This window comes from Pseudogymnoascus destructans (genome assembly GCF_001641265.1).
Source record: "Pseudogymnoascus destructans isolate 20631-21 unplaced genomic scaffold scaffold_7, whole genome shotgun sequence".
Taxonomy (NCBI): domain Eukaryota; kingdom Fungi; phylum Ascomycota; class Leotiomycetes; order Thelebolales; family Thelebolaceae; genus Pseudogymnoascus; species Pseudogymnoascus destructans.
The window spans coordinates 1235362-1248195 of record NW_020167526.1 but is presented as its reverse complement, the minus strand read 5'-3'; the positions used below and the strand labels follow the sequence as shown (position 1 = coordinate 1248195).

Genomic DNA, 12834 nt, shown 5'->3' with positions numbered 1-12834 from the left:
GATAATGGTTTGATGTCGCGCAGAGTGGCGTTTACATTGACAGGTCTTGGCGACATGGCTGCGCATGCTGACACAACAACCGCAAGTCAATCGGTTGTGTGCCTGAAGACAGGTGGTTTCGGATTTTTAGGCCGTAGGGTCGAACGAAACAAAGGCACCGCGGGGTCTGTACAGGTTGTACAACTTCATGTGAAATTTGGGGATGAGTGTTGGGGAGTGTGAAAGGTGATTCAGACATGGAGGTTTGGGTATATGTAGGTGTATTCAGTTTTCTTGCTTCAAGGTTTGGTATTCTTCTATTCGTTCATAAAGCTTCTCCGTCTTCATCGCTATCAAAGCTTTCTTGCTATAGCTATTGGAATCGACGAGTTACTACAGTTTGGGTCGTGGAAAGCGCAGTTTTGAGCCTCGATCAGATCGACGTACCCACGCTCAAAGCCCCGCGCCACCCTTCACACATTTCAAAGCCCAACTCTTGCGGAGGCATCTCGCCTTCTAGGCCCTCCGAATGTGGTTTCCTCCTATCCCCGTCATCCTCTCCCTCCTCTACACCCTCCCACTCGCCCTCGGCGCCCCAGCAGATACCCCCGCAACCACAACACTCCTCTCCGTTACACCAACCATCTCATCCGCATTCCCTTTCCGAACCCCCCATCACAGACCTTACAGACCTTGCCCAAGCGGTGACTGCCGAGGAGATGATGAGAATGATGATATGTGGAGGATAGCGCCTCTGCACTCAGTGACGAGCCAGACACTCACGGAGTTCGTGCCCGAGCCAACGGGGCCGGATGGGAAGGTGCAGCATTGGTATATTGTGACGTACTGGTCTTGTGTGTTAGTTTTCCCAGCTCTGTTTTCATTCCTGTCAAGTCTGGTGTTGTTGCGCTTTGGGGGTCTGCGGGTATTGGGAGGCGGGGTGAAGAGAAGGATATTGCTTTGCTTAGGAGATAGGGACACGCTGACGCTGACTGGCTTTGGTGATATAGCACTTTCAGCAATGATTATGTCCATTGCGGGTATCATACTCCTGTGCGCCCGGGGGTTGGGCCTGATGGGTGTTCTTTTGACGATGGGGGGAGGAAAGAGGTTTGGATTGCGGGGGTGGTGGTTGGAGTGGCGGTTGCTGTTGTGGGGGCGATTGCGATGTGAGGATGATTTGGGTTTGATGAAGATTGGGTTCTGTGTATAATGGGATATATTATGGGAGGTTGGAGGGACTGGTACTGGGTACAACAAATTATATGTCAAACCAAGCTTACTTTATGACAAAATTAGACTCAAGGAATCACTTCCATTCTCAATATTTTCCAAATATATTTCAGTGCCTATGAACACAATTTAGAGCTAGCTCCAGACTCTCACAAGCCACCCGTGACAAAAATATTAGTGAATATTTGTTTTTGGTTTTTAGGTGTATAATGAATAATAATTGAGTTTTAACTTTAAACCATTTATTCGAACTAATATAGTATCTTGAAATATGAATATCTCCCAAGGTCCGAACAGTCCAAGTGAATTTATAAGTGCCTTAAAATAAAAATTAACGATTGGTTTGAATCATCTTTGTAAGATGATTTAATACAGTAAAATGTGCAAGATCTGATATTCACATTCACTTCCGGATCACAATAGTATCATTATATAAATATTCTACCATATGAAATTGTAAAATTAAGTGATAATTCCCATAATTTCAATATGACAAGAGAGAGGGGAAACTCCATTACAACTAGCAGCACCCAATCTATGAAATTGTAGGCGTCAAGTGAATCACCACAACCTTGCGATATAATTTATTGCCCTCGTCACAAAGACCAGCCATCCATCACCGCCACGGCATCACTTTACCGGCATCACTTTACCAGCATCATATTTTCTCTGACTTCACAATGGATCGGTTCCTCGGAAAGTTGAAAAAGAAAGCCGGCGGTGGGCGAAACAAGGCCGACACAGACAAAGCACACCGGCCTCTAGAAGCATCAAGTTCACCGTCACCATCATTGTCCCCAGAACCAAAATCAACATTTTCTGAAGAGTTCTCCTCCTTCTGGAATTCAAAGGAAGCCTTTGAAACCACCCTGCACCGTCCGGTTACACCCTCTGGCGACAGGCATTCAAACTACAGGCCACACCGACGAGCACCAGAAACTCCTCCAGCAACAGCAACGTCGCTTTTTCCTCCAGGATTCTCTAGTCATCCTTATGAGCACACCAAGAAGAGTTATCCGCCACCTAGAACTTCTGAAGTCGCGATATATTCTCCTGGAAGGATCAAGAGAAAAGAGCTTCCGGACAACGAGAAGACTCAGCAGGCACCAGAAACTTCCAAAGTCACTGTGCGTGCAGTTCCTCAAGCCGACAAAGAATCAGAGCAAGAGTCAGAGCAAGAGCTAGAGCGGGGGCTAGAACCAAGTACAAGAAACACGTCACAAGAGATTGAAGGCAGTGTAACTTCATTGGAAAGCCCTAGCCTGGATTCAAAGCACGAAATTGTCATCAAAACCAAAGCAGAAAGGACAGCAGAGCTTCTGGCAAAGAAATATGCTCGCCTCGTCCATCAACAAGAGGAGCTCCATGCAAGGAAATACATGCACATCATCCACCACCGAGAAGAGCTTGAATCCCGTGGCATTCTGTGGCCTACAAACGCCCCAACCCATGAATATCCTGATGACAAAAATGAGCCACAAGTATATGAGTTTCCACAGTTTGTTCCAAAACCGCTTATGTTGCGGAATCAAAAAGAGCCGAGTGAGGGAAGTCGATCAAACCAGCGCCAAATCTCTGCGAATGGGGTTGTGCATGATTATGAAGCTGCAAAGTTGGAGAGCTGGAGACAGTTTTATGGAAAGGGCGAGATGATGAAGACCTTACACAATGAGATCGATGAGTATCTTGGAGCTCTTCTGTTCAAGAGGCTCCTGAAAGAAACAGCTGCAGATGCCACTCGGGAGTCCACAATGTACCGCTCAGAGATTACTGTCAGGAAGTATTGGGAAGGTGTCCGAGGATTTCTTGGGTCGGAATTCAAAAATGAGGACACAAGGAATTGAAATTCATTCCTAGCTTCTGTACAAATAGCTTTTGATGTTGGCTTCTCAGTTCCGGCGAGGCTTGTATAGGACGTATGCTGAAAGAAGAACTTGATATATTCGAGAAAATACCTAAAACCTTTGCTGTTTTTTTAAGTATATACGAATCATCGTGTATTTCAATTCTAGCGGGCTCATATTCACATAGTTGAGAACAATCGACTCTTATCGACTGAGGTTGAGATCCATCCACGACCTAATAATCCCCGACCTCTCCTAACCCTCTCGGCAACTCCCGCACCCCTCTCCAACACAGTCAACACGTATCCATCCCAAACCCCCCTCCTCCACCACCACACACCACAACAATGGATCCCTTCTCCTCCGAAGTCGAGCTCGTCGACCTGCGCGACCACTTCGCCGCCGGCCGCTTCCAAGAAGTCGTCGACTACGACACCGCCTCCCTGTCCCCCGAAAACAAGGTCCCGGCCCACATCCTCGCCCTCCGCGCCAAAGTCGCCCTGGGAGAAGCAAAGGAGGCGCTTGAGGAGATCAAGGATGCGGAGAGCGGACCGGAGTATAGCGCTGCGAAGGCGTATGCTGAGCATGCTACGGGGAAGACGAAAGATGCGCTGAAGACGGCGGAGGAGCTCGCGGCGAGCGCGCCGGATAATGCGACGGTGCAGCTGCTGGCGGGGTCGGTGCTGCAGAGTGAGGGGAAGACGGAGGAGGCGCTGGCTTTGCTGTCGCAGCATCAGGGAAACTGTGAGTTATTATGGTTCCGGGGGTTACGTTTACAATGCTGATATGATGGGTAGTGGAGGCTGTTGCGCTTATTGTGCAGATACATCTACAGCAAAATCGCACCGATCTTGCTCTTAAGGAGGTGCTTGCGGCGAAGAAGTGGGCGCAGGATAACTTGTTGATCAATATCGCGGAGTCGTGGGTTGCACTGAGGGTGGTACGTATTTGATAGCTTGGCGTTGCTGGTTCAGGAGATTCAGGAAGCTAACTGATACGTTGAATAGGGCGGAGAGAAGTATCAAGAAGCATTCTATGTCTTCGAGGAGATCGCACAAGCCCCTTCAGGAGCAGCAACGTTGGCCCTGCTATCACAAGCCGTTTCCGAAATCCACCTGGGACGCTTCGAGGAGGCAGAGGCCGCTCTGGGCCAGGCAATCAAGCAATTCCCCGAGAACGCCGATGTGATCGCGAACATGGCTGTCCTGTCGATTCTGTCTGGGAAAGACCGCAGTGAATACGTGAAGTAAGTTAAAGAATATGCCACCCCGTGCCGAAGTCCTTGTCATTAACCAGTTCATTCAGGAGCTTGCAAAGGCTGGATCCCGAGCACCCGTATATTAAGGGAGTGGAAGAGAAGAGGGGCCTCTTTGATAATGCGGCGTCTAAGTTCGCGGCCAAGGTTGCGGCATGATGGGAATGAAATCGGAAAACTGGCGTCACGGTGCAATAGAAATCAATGAATTATCCAGTTAATTAAAAATGTCCTATTCCACGAAGAAGTCCCTCGCATATGCATGCAGGTCTCGCCAAGTTCATAGAGAGGTTGAGGCTATGGAATTTGTTCGCCAACGTACATCTATCCCCTCCGTTTTTGAAATTTATGTCAACGAGAACGATGCGAGTCCAAGCAGCTGGTTCTCTATGAGCGCGATTTCTGGAAGTCCTCTCACGGATGCTTGGCCCAGCATGAACGACGAAGCACGCAGAGCGACCCAGGCGGATCTTCGCAGCTACCTCCACGAACTACGGACCGTGCCTTCTCCGACGCCAGCATACATTGGGTCTTGTAGTGGTGGTTCAGCATACGATCATCGCCTCAACAGGGTTATTGAAAGGCCGTGGCCTAGAACTCGCCTATTCGCGCCGAGATAAGAGGTAATGTGAGACATTTGTGACTAGAACGGGGCTGAGGCCAATACGTACGACACGATACATGATTCTCACTTGACAACACATGCATCGACAATGGGGACATTTTGGAATAGGCCACTCCTATATGCCACCGGGCCAGGCACTGACTGCATGATCCGGGGCTTAAGCTCACTGCATCTCGTCTCCCAGTTGGGCGCCCCGAGCTGAGACGTCTCAATCGAGGTGCTTTAGCCAAATCAAACATCAAGGGGCCTGTATTGGGTGGGTATGACAAGATAACTTGTCTCAATAAACGGTGGCAGAGGTATAGACCTCCGGCTGGGACCTATATATAACGCCATTCCTCTGTCCCATTCTCGTGTTCCTCTGTAGACAGAAGCTCGACTGTTGCCCTTCAGTCCCAGAGATCTCACTTCAAAAAGCCTTTCAGTCGCCGTTCAAGATGAAGTTGTCAGTTATCACTCTCGCATGCTAGCTGGCTTTGCTGCCACAGCCTATTCGCATCCGATTAGCAATGTCATTGAGAAGATCGACGACGACACCTTCAGAACTGCCCTCAAAACATTATGGACTGATCCTGGAGTTGCTCAGCAGGCAGTCCACAAGTACGATCCCGAAGACTTTTCCGACTATGAATATCCTGCAGCCGCCAACATTGCCCTCCAGAATATGGAGAAGAGTATAAAGGAGGTTAAGGATTCTGGAGCCCTCAGCGTGGCTGGTGTTGTCGACATCCTGCTGCTCTATCGAGATTTAGGGACTGTGACTAAAACCCTACTCGATGAGATCATTGCCAGGAAACCTGTTATTGAGAAGATCTCCAAATGCGAGGCCTCCAGATGATGTGGATTGTCTCCTCCACCCCCCTCCAGGCTATTATCGACAATTACGATCCGAGAGCTAATCGTGAGATCTAGCAATCCAAAGAGTCGCTGGTGGTTACGATATAATCGGGGCAACTAGGTGATATTGTAGGATTTCTCATGATAGGAGCATCACACTCAACTCTATGAAATGGTTGTGGACAACCTGAACCCATAAACCCCTGCTGAAGTTCGGTGTGTGAGCGGTCGAGACCAACAAGGGAATTGCTGGTAACGGAACGGCACTTAGATCCGGCCAGTCCCTTGGCGGCCAATATTGATTTATCACACAACCACAACCACCACCACCCACCATGGTCACACCACTATCAACAATCATGACGTCAGACGTTTTATATTCCCCACGGTTGCCCCTTCTTTTTTTTGCCCATGCGAATCAGCATGCATTTCTATTGAATGCCAATGCAAAAGCTACCTTGCCATATCAGAGCATGCGGCTGTGCACCACAACTGGCCTAGAAGATCGCTCTGGTCCGAATCGTGTGCTTCCCGTTGGATTTGATTAATCGTCCGTCCGACCCCGTGCCGCCTGTGTGAGCTCACGATATCTCCGGGCCGTTATACCTCATCAGTCCTCCCATGTTTCCTGACCCTTTGCCGTCATAGCCGCAGAAAGCCACGACGATGCAAGGCCAGAGTACTCACATGGACATGCAATGCAGCTTACCGCCTCTCCATGACCGAAGCCCATCCTCGTTATCATCGTGGAGACAGTGGGTATCATTCTAGACCCACTAACGGTATCCGGCTGGAACCCTCTCATTGTGGGCCAATGATGCTCCGAATCCAGGCGTTGTGTGCCTGAAAAATGGCCTTTGGAGGGCAGTGACGAGAGGATATCTAATGGTCTACTGTATGATATAACCTAGGGGGAGCCACGACAACCCCCCCTCAACTGCACCACTAAACCAAAAAGATTTTGAAAGCCTTTCTGCTAACAGCAACTGTTTGTTGACAAGGAAGGATATATACAAGAGAGATTAGACAGATTTAACAGCAGAGTCCATATTATACCCCGCCAATGCACACGATGCCGGCTGCTCTGACGCCACCGATTGAGGGCGAGAACGAGGACCCCTCTGCGAGAACGAGCTATGAAACTACACAAACGGAAGCGGCCAGCAACAAGCGGAAGGTGATCTGCTTCTCAGGTATGATTTGCCCCCATGTGCGTAGCGGGTGCGATGCGTATGGCAGCTAACAGATCCCCAGACTTCGACGGCACGATATTCATGCAAGACACCGGGCACATCCTCTTCGACAGCCACGGCTGCGGCAGCGAACAGCGCGCCATCCTCGACGAGCAAATAAAATCCGGCGAGCGCTCCTTCCGCGACGTCTCCGAGGAGATGTGGAGCTCCCTCAACGTGCCCTTCGAGGACGGCTTCGAGGTCATGGAGGAGAAGCTCGAGATGGACCCCGACTTCCGCGAATTCCACAAGTACTGCCTCGCCAACAGCATCCCCTTCTATGTCATCTCCGCGGGCCTCAAGCCGGTTCTCCGCGCGGTCCTCGATAAGTTCCTCGGAGAGGAGGAGTCGTCTCATATTAAGATCGTGGCTAATGATGCGGACATCGCGCCGGATGGGTCACAGTGGAAGCCTATCTGGCGCCACGACACGGAGCTGGGGCATGATAAGGCGCGCTCTATCACCGAGTACCGCGAGTCTGCCGAGACGGCTGCGTCTACCGATGAGCTACCGCTGATCGTCTTCATTGGCGACGGCGTGTCTGATCTGCCAGCCGCGCGCGAGGCGGACGTGCTGTTTGCGCGCAAGGGGTTGAGGCTCGAGGAGTACTGTGTTGAGCACAAGATTCCGTATATTGGGTTTGATACGTTTGCGGATGTGCAGAGGGAGATTGAGAGTATTATGGAGGACGATGTTAAGAAGACGGGTGGAAAGGGGAAGCCGGCGAGGTTTAACCCACGCGCGAACTTCTGGAGGAGAGTCTCTGTGAGTCGGTGACGAGGTGATGGGGGAAGGGATAGACTGGGGGGTGGGCGTCGTTAGCGTGACGGTGGCATCTGCTTTGGGCGATATTTAGATATCAAGATATTATATATAATTGCTTTATAGTGATACTGTATTGTGATACTGTATGATGCTCGGGATGCATGTGAGCAGCTTTACCACTAGCCAATATTTTCAACTTTCTCTCTCTACTACTCCTCTAGGCAAAGAACAGGATGATCATTCTAACCACCGTCTCACCCGGATGGCTGTGCTACACGGACATGCGCGGATGCCGGCGGCCTGTTTACATGCATTGAAACCCAAATCCCACGACCAACCCAAGGCGGGACGCGCAATGGATAAGGCTGAGCCATCCTTGGCGGCTAGGAAGGAGGTCTGGCAACGCTGGGGAGGCTAGAACAGTACGAGGGATATCGTAATGCAGGGTATAATATCTCAGTGGGTGCATATAGCCGATAGCACCCGTGGAGTGATATAACACAGACTTGATATTGCGGCATCTCACTTCCACTTCCACGTCGATATTGCTTTTAGTATCACTCCCACATCGATATTGCGATTCTCGTCATCTCGCCGCCGCCGAGACACAGACTCATTAATGTGACACCATGGCCTAGTCGATGGAGGGGTAAAGTAGATGTATGAATGAGCCCCGTCACATGTAGATTTACCTTGTGCCACATCTTCACTAGGGAACGCCATTGGAGCGGGAGGGTAGCTATACCCATGATGGCCAATCTTTGTCAGCCCTGCGACAGGGTGGTGTGGTGGGAACGGCGCGTTTGGCTGGAAGCGGTGGGAGGGCTGAGACTGAGCTGCAGACAGTGCAGTGCGTGGTACAGTCGGTGAGAGGGACGTAATGTTGTCGTACTGATGTTTCTTCAGCTTTTGCTTCGGCGTGGGGGGTATGTGCGCTGATGAGTCTGCTGAGTAGTTAGTATTTTTGCAAGAATTATATATAAATGAAGCCTGCGCATGTAACGGAGATGTAGGATTTTCTATTAAGTTACCTTCGATGATGTCGATTGCGGGGTAAAAACTTAGCTCAGATCCTGCAGATCGTGAATATCCATGACATCCATGGCGTCCATGGCATCCCATGGCATCCATGACATCCATGGCGTCCATGGCATCCATGGCATCCATGGCATCCCATGGCGTCCATCGCTCCGCCCCTCAATCGCACCTATCGAAGCTTGTTGATACTAGAATAGTACCATTTCGTAGTGACCATTTCAGTAGTGCTGATCTAGAAGAGTATACTACTCTTCCAAAGTAGTATATATCCTTCACAAGCTGGCTGCTATCCACTGTAGTATGTAGTAGAGCAATTTATTAGTGTATGTGGAACTCTAGAGACCGCGACCAGCACCGACCAGCACCGCCAGCACCGACCAGCACCGACCAACATCCACCACCACTATCAACCACTACCGCCCACTACCGCCCACTATCAACCACCATCAACCACCCTCCCATGCCAAGGGCGGCGGGTAGAGCCATTGTGTTACCTTGGCCTTTTATGAGGGGCCAAGAATACTTAAATCGACAGCAATGGTTCGCATCATCCCCTCTCGCCTGAAGTCATATACTAGCGGAGGAGGTTCAGGAACAGCAGCGCCAAACAACAGCAGCTCCGTCGCCAACAGCTGTGCTCCCGCCTCGTCCCAGAACTCCACCATGCACAACAAAGGCGAAGCTAGTCCCGCCGGAGGACTGGCCAATGGCCTCATGCTGAGGATCGTGGTGTTGAGGGTACGTCCGTCTTGTCGGGGTTTGGCGTTTTTGGGGTTGAGGGAGCCAAGGAACTGACAATATTGGCTTTCCAGGGCAAGAACCTCGCCGCCAAGGACAAGAACGGTACTTCTGATCCGGTAAGTGATAGATAGCTCCTTGGACTTGGCCACGATGGCGGACACGAAGCTGACGGACGTTATTTCTGTCTAGTTCCTGGTTATCTCGCTGGGCGATACTAGAGATACGACGCAGTATGTGCCGAAGACTCTCAACCCCGAATGGAACCACCTGTGCGACCTGCCCGTCTCCAGCATCAAGGACCTCCTGCTCGACATCGTGTGTTGGGACAAGGATAGGTTCGGAAAGGACTATATGGGGGAGTTTGAGGTGGCATTGGAGGATATATTTGCTAATGGCAAGGTTTCGCAAGAGGCGCAGTGGTATCCGCTGAAGAGCAAACGGGGTGGCAGTAGGAGGAAGGAGAAGAAGGATAGCAATATCTCCGGGGAGGTACAACTACAATTCAAGCTATACGACTCGTCGACCCCCGGGGCATCACCGCCCCAGGTCATGGAGAAGTTCTGGGCTATTGCTGGGATCGAGAACGATAGCCTTACGCCCAACAAGTCAGGCAGTGACGATGCCAGCCCTACCGGTGACGAGGATGAGGATGACGAAGACGAAGAGCGAAGCGGCTCGGCCGACGAGGTCGACGACCCTTCGAAGCCGGAAACGGTGGAGAAGAAGAGGAGGCGGAGGAGGATAAGAGGACTGAAGAAACGGAAAGCCCACCAGTTATACGAGTTTGTTGGAGCGAGTAGTGTGACTGGGATCATATGCTTGGAAATCTCAGGCGTTACTGACCTGCCCCCGGAACGGAACGTGACGAGGACGTCGTTTGACATGGATCCCTTCGTCGTTGCGTCGTTGGGTAGGAAGACTTACAGAACCCGAGTCGTCCGCCACAAGCTTAACCCCGTCTTTAACGAAAAGATGATATTCCAGGTTCTCCGACACGAGCAGGCATACTCGATATCCTTCTCGGTTGTCGACCGCGACAAGCTCTCCGGCAACGATTTCATATGTGCGGCTAGCGTGCCGATTCAAGATATCACAAGTACAGGTCCAAAGGCTGACCCGGACACCGGACTCTACGACCTGCCGGAACTGCCAGACTCTGGATCAGTGCCAAAGCCGTCGAGCAAATCAAGGTTCAAGATAGCTCTGTCTCGGACGACTTCGTCACAGAGCCTGAATAAGCAAGGTAGACCACCGTTGTCCCCAAAACCCTCGACCCAAGGCAGCGTGACCAATGAAGGAATTCCTCAAATTGGAGCTAACTTGACCCCTGAAGCAATTCCACCGAGTGCCCTGGAGCAAACCGATAGTACCGAGGAGAGAGGAGACCCCGACCTACATACGTTCCACATCCCGCTCAAGCTCAAGAACATGGAGAAGTGGGAGGAAAAGCACAAGCCGGAATTACATCTCAAGGCGAAATACCTACCATATACGGCTCTGAGACAGCAGTTCTGGCGATCGATGCTCAGACAATACGACGTCGATGATAGTGGTAGCATCAGCAAGGTCGAACTCACCACTATGCTTGATACGCTCGGCTCGACGCTTAAGGAGTCGACTATTGATAAGTTCTTCAAGAGGTTCCCTCACATGCTAAATGATGAAGAGGGCATGCTCTCTTACGACGAGGCAGTGATTTGCTTGGAGGACCAACTCGAAATGAAGAGCAAGCAGAGTCAATCTGCAACTGACAAGGTTCGTGGCCAGATCCAACAGCGCCTTGGACGAAGCGCTGCCTCGTCAAGTCTGTCATTACCGGTAACGCAGGAAGAGTCAGAGGCAACACCCGCGGAAGAGGTCGATGCTGCAGAACTTAGTAATGCGGAGATTGGCACACCCCTTGAAGAGGGCGAATTCAGCAATTCGTACGATCTGTACGATAAAGACGAAGAGCACGTCGTGGAGATTAAGGAGTGCCCTATTTGCCACCAACCTCGCCTTAACAGGCGGTCCGACGCCGATATTATCACACATATTGCTACCTGTGCAAGCCAGGATTGGCGACAGGTCAATAATATTGTCATGGCAGGCTTTGTCACATCGAGCCAGGCCCAGCGGAAGTGGTACTCCAAGGTTATCACCAAGATCTCGTATGGTGGGTATAAACTAGGTGCGAATTCCGCGAATATTCTAGTACAGGACCGTATTACTGGACATATCAATGAAGAGAGGATGAGTATATATGTACGGCTTGGGATTCGACTGCTGTACAAAGGCCTAAAGTCAAGGGAAATGGAGAAGAAGAGAAGTATGTATTGGAGATTACCCCTATGAGCGATTGGGAGCAATGCTAATACCTCCTAGTTCGCAAGCTTCTGCGTGGTCTCAGCGTCAAGCAGGGCGTCAAATACGACGACCCAGCTTCGAAGAACGAGATCCCCAAGTTCATCGCCTTCCACCAACTCGACATGTCCGAGGTGCTCTACCCCATCGAAGACTTCAAGAACTTCAACCAATTCTTCTACCGCGAACTGAAGCCCAACGCGCGCCCCTGCTCCGCGCCCGACAATCCGCGCATCATCGTCTCCCCCGCTGACTGCCGCTCCGTCGTCTTCAACCAAATGGATACCGCCACCAAGATCTGGGTCAAGGGGCGCGAGTTCTCCATCAAGCGCCTTCTTGGGAACGCATACCCCGAAGACGTGGAGCGGTATACCAATGGAGCGCTGGGTATCTTCCGCCTGGCGCCACAAGATTACCATCGCTTCCATATTCCCGTCGACGGCGTCATGGGCACACCCAAGACTATCGAGGGAGAGTACTATACTGTCAACCCCATGGCGATCCGCTCGGCGCTCGATGTCTACGGCGAGAACGTGCGTGTCGTTGTGCCTATCGACTCTGTTGACCACGGCCGCGTCATGGTCATCTGCGTCGGTGCCATGATGGTGGGAAGCACGGTGATCACACGGAAGAAGGGAGAGACGGTCAAGCGTGCCGAGGAGCTGGGATACTTCAAGTTCGGTGGCAGCACGCTGCTCGTCCTCTTTGAGCCGAGCGCGATGCGTTTCGATGACGACCTCGTGGATAATTCCAACGGGGCTCTGGAGACACTGGTATGTCCCCTTACTGTAATACAGAGAAGAAACTAACAACGCCCCAGGTCCGCGTCGGTATGTCCATCGGCCACCACCCCCAACAAGACCAACACACCCCCGACATGCGCAAGCCCGACGCCGAGATCTCCGAAAAAGACCGCGCCGACGCACAGCGCCGCATCGAGGG

At 51.2% G+C, this 12834-nt stretch overlaps 8 protein-coding genes across 8 annotated transcripts; 6 read left to right on the top strand and 2 right to left on the bottom strand.

The window, feature by feature from the left end:
• Positions 1 to 255: 255 nt before the first annotated feature.
• On the bottom strand, positions 256 to 1338 carry VC83_03093 (uncharacterized protein). The gene is made up of 2 exons (XM_024466742.1): positions 763 to 1338; positions 256 to 687 (listed from the first exon to the last, which is right to left on the bottom strand). The coding sequence occupies exons 1-2, from the start codon at positions 1024 to 1026 to the stop codon at positions 664 to 666; spliced, it is 288 nt and encodes a 95-aa protein (XP_024325503.1). The 5' UTR covers positions 1027 to 1338; the 3' UTR covers positions 256 to 663.
• Positions 1339 to 1892: 554 nt separating this feature from the next.
• On the top strand, positions 1893 to 3251 carry VC83_03092 (uncharacterized protein; the record flags this gene model as incomplete). Its single annotated transcript, XM_024466741.1, has 1 exon — positions 1893 to 3251. One exon carries the CDS (start codon positions 1893 to 1895, stop codon positions 3054 to 3056), a length of 1164 nt encoding a protein of 387 aa, XP_024325504.1. The 3' UTR covers positions 3057 to 3251.
• Positions 3252 to 3355: 104 nt separating this feature from the next.
• On the top strand, positions 3356 to 4523 carry VC83_03091 (uncharacterized protein). The gene is made up of 4 exons (XM_024466740.1): positions 3356 to 3800; positions 3854 to 3996; positions 4064 to 4302; positions 4362 to 4523. The coding sequence occupies exons 1-4, from the start codon at positions 3404 to 3406 to the stop codon at positions 4468 to 4470; spliced, it is 888 nt and encodes a 295-aa protein (XP_024325505.1). The 5' UTR covers positions 3356 to 3403; the 3' UTR covers positions 4471 to 4523.
• A 15-nt stretch (positions 4524 to 4538) lies between these two features.
• On the top strand, positions 4539 to 4931 carry VC83_03090 (uncharacterized protein; the record flags this gene model as incomplete). The annotated part of the gene is made up of 1 exon (XM_024466739.1): positions 4539 to 4931. One exon carries the CDS (start codon positions 4539 to 4541, stop codon positions 4929 to 4931), a length of 393 nt encoding a protein of 130 aa, XP_024325506.1.
• Positions 4932 to 5399: 468 nt separating this feature from the next.
• Positions 5400 to 5774, top strand: VC83_03089 (uncharacterized protein; the record flags this gene model as incomplete). The annotated part of the gene is made up of 1 exon (XM_024466738.1): positions 5400 to 5774. The coding sequence occupies one exon, from the start codon at positions 5400 to 5402 to the stop codon at positions 5772 to 5774; it is 375 nt and encodes a 124-aa protein (XP_024325271.1).
• A 1062-nt stretch (positions 5775 to 6836) lies between these two features.
• On the top strand, positions 6837 to 7782 carry VC83_03088 (uncharacterized protein; the record flags this gene model as incomplete). The annotated part of the gene is made up of 2 exons (XM_024466737.1): positions 6837 to 6966; positions 7028 to 7782. 2 exons carry the CDS (start codon positions 6837 to 6839, stop codon positions 7780 to 7782), a joined length of 885 nt encoding a protein of 294 aa, XP_024325270.1.
• A 102-nt stretch (positions 7783 to 7884) lies between these two features.
• VC83_03087 (uncharacterized protein) lies at positions 7885 to 9207 on the bottom strand. The gene is made up of 2 exons (XM_024466736.1): positions 8802 to 9207; positions 7885 to 8714 (listed from the first exon to the last, which is right to left on the bottom strand). The coding sequence occupies exons 1-2, from the start codon at positions 8935 to 8937 to the stop codon at positions 8293 to 8295; spliced, it is 558 nt and encodes a 185-aa protein (XP_024325265.1). The 5' UTR covers positions 8938 to 9207; the 3' UTR covers positions 7885 to 8292.
• On the top strand, positions 9208 to 12834 carry VC83_03086 (uncharacterized protein). The gene is made up of 5 exons (XM_024466735.1): positions 9208 to 9546; positions 9621 to 9665; positions 9739 to 10792; positions 10883 to 11857; positions 11914 to 12834. The coding sequence occupies exons 1-5, from the start codon at positions 9346 to 9348 to the stop codon at positions 12699 to 12701; spliced, it is 3063 nt and encodes a 1020-aa protein (XP_024325264.1). The 5' UTR covers positions 9208 to 9345; the 3' UTR covers positions 12702 to 12834.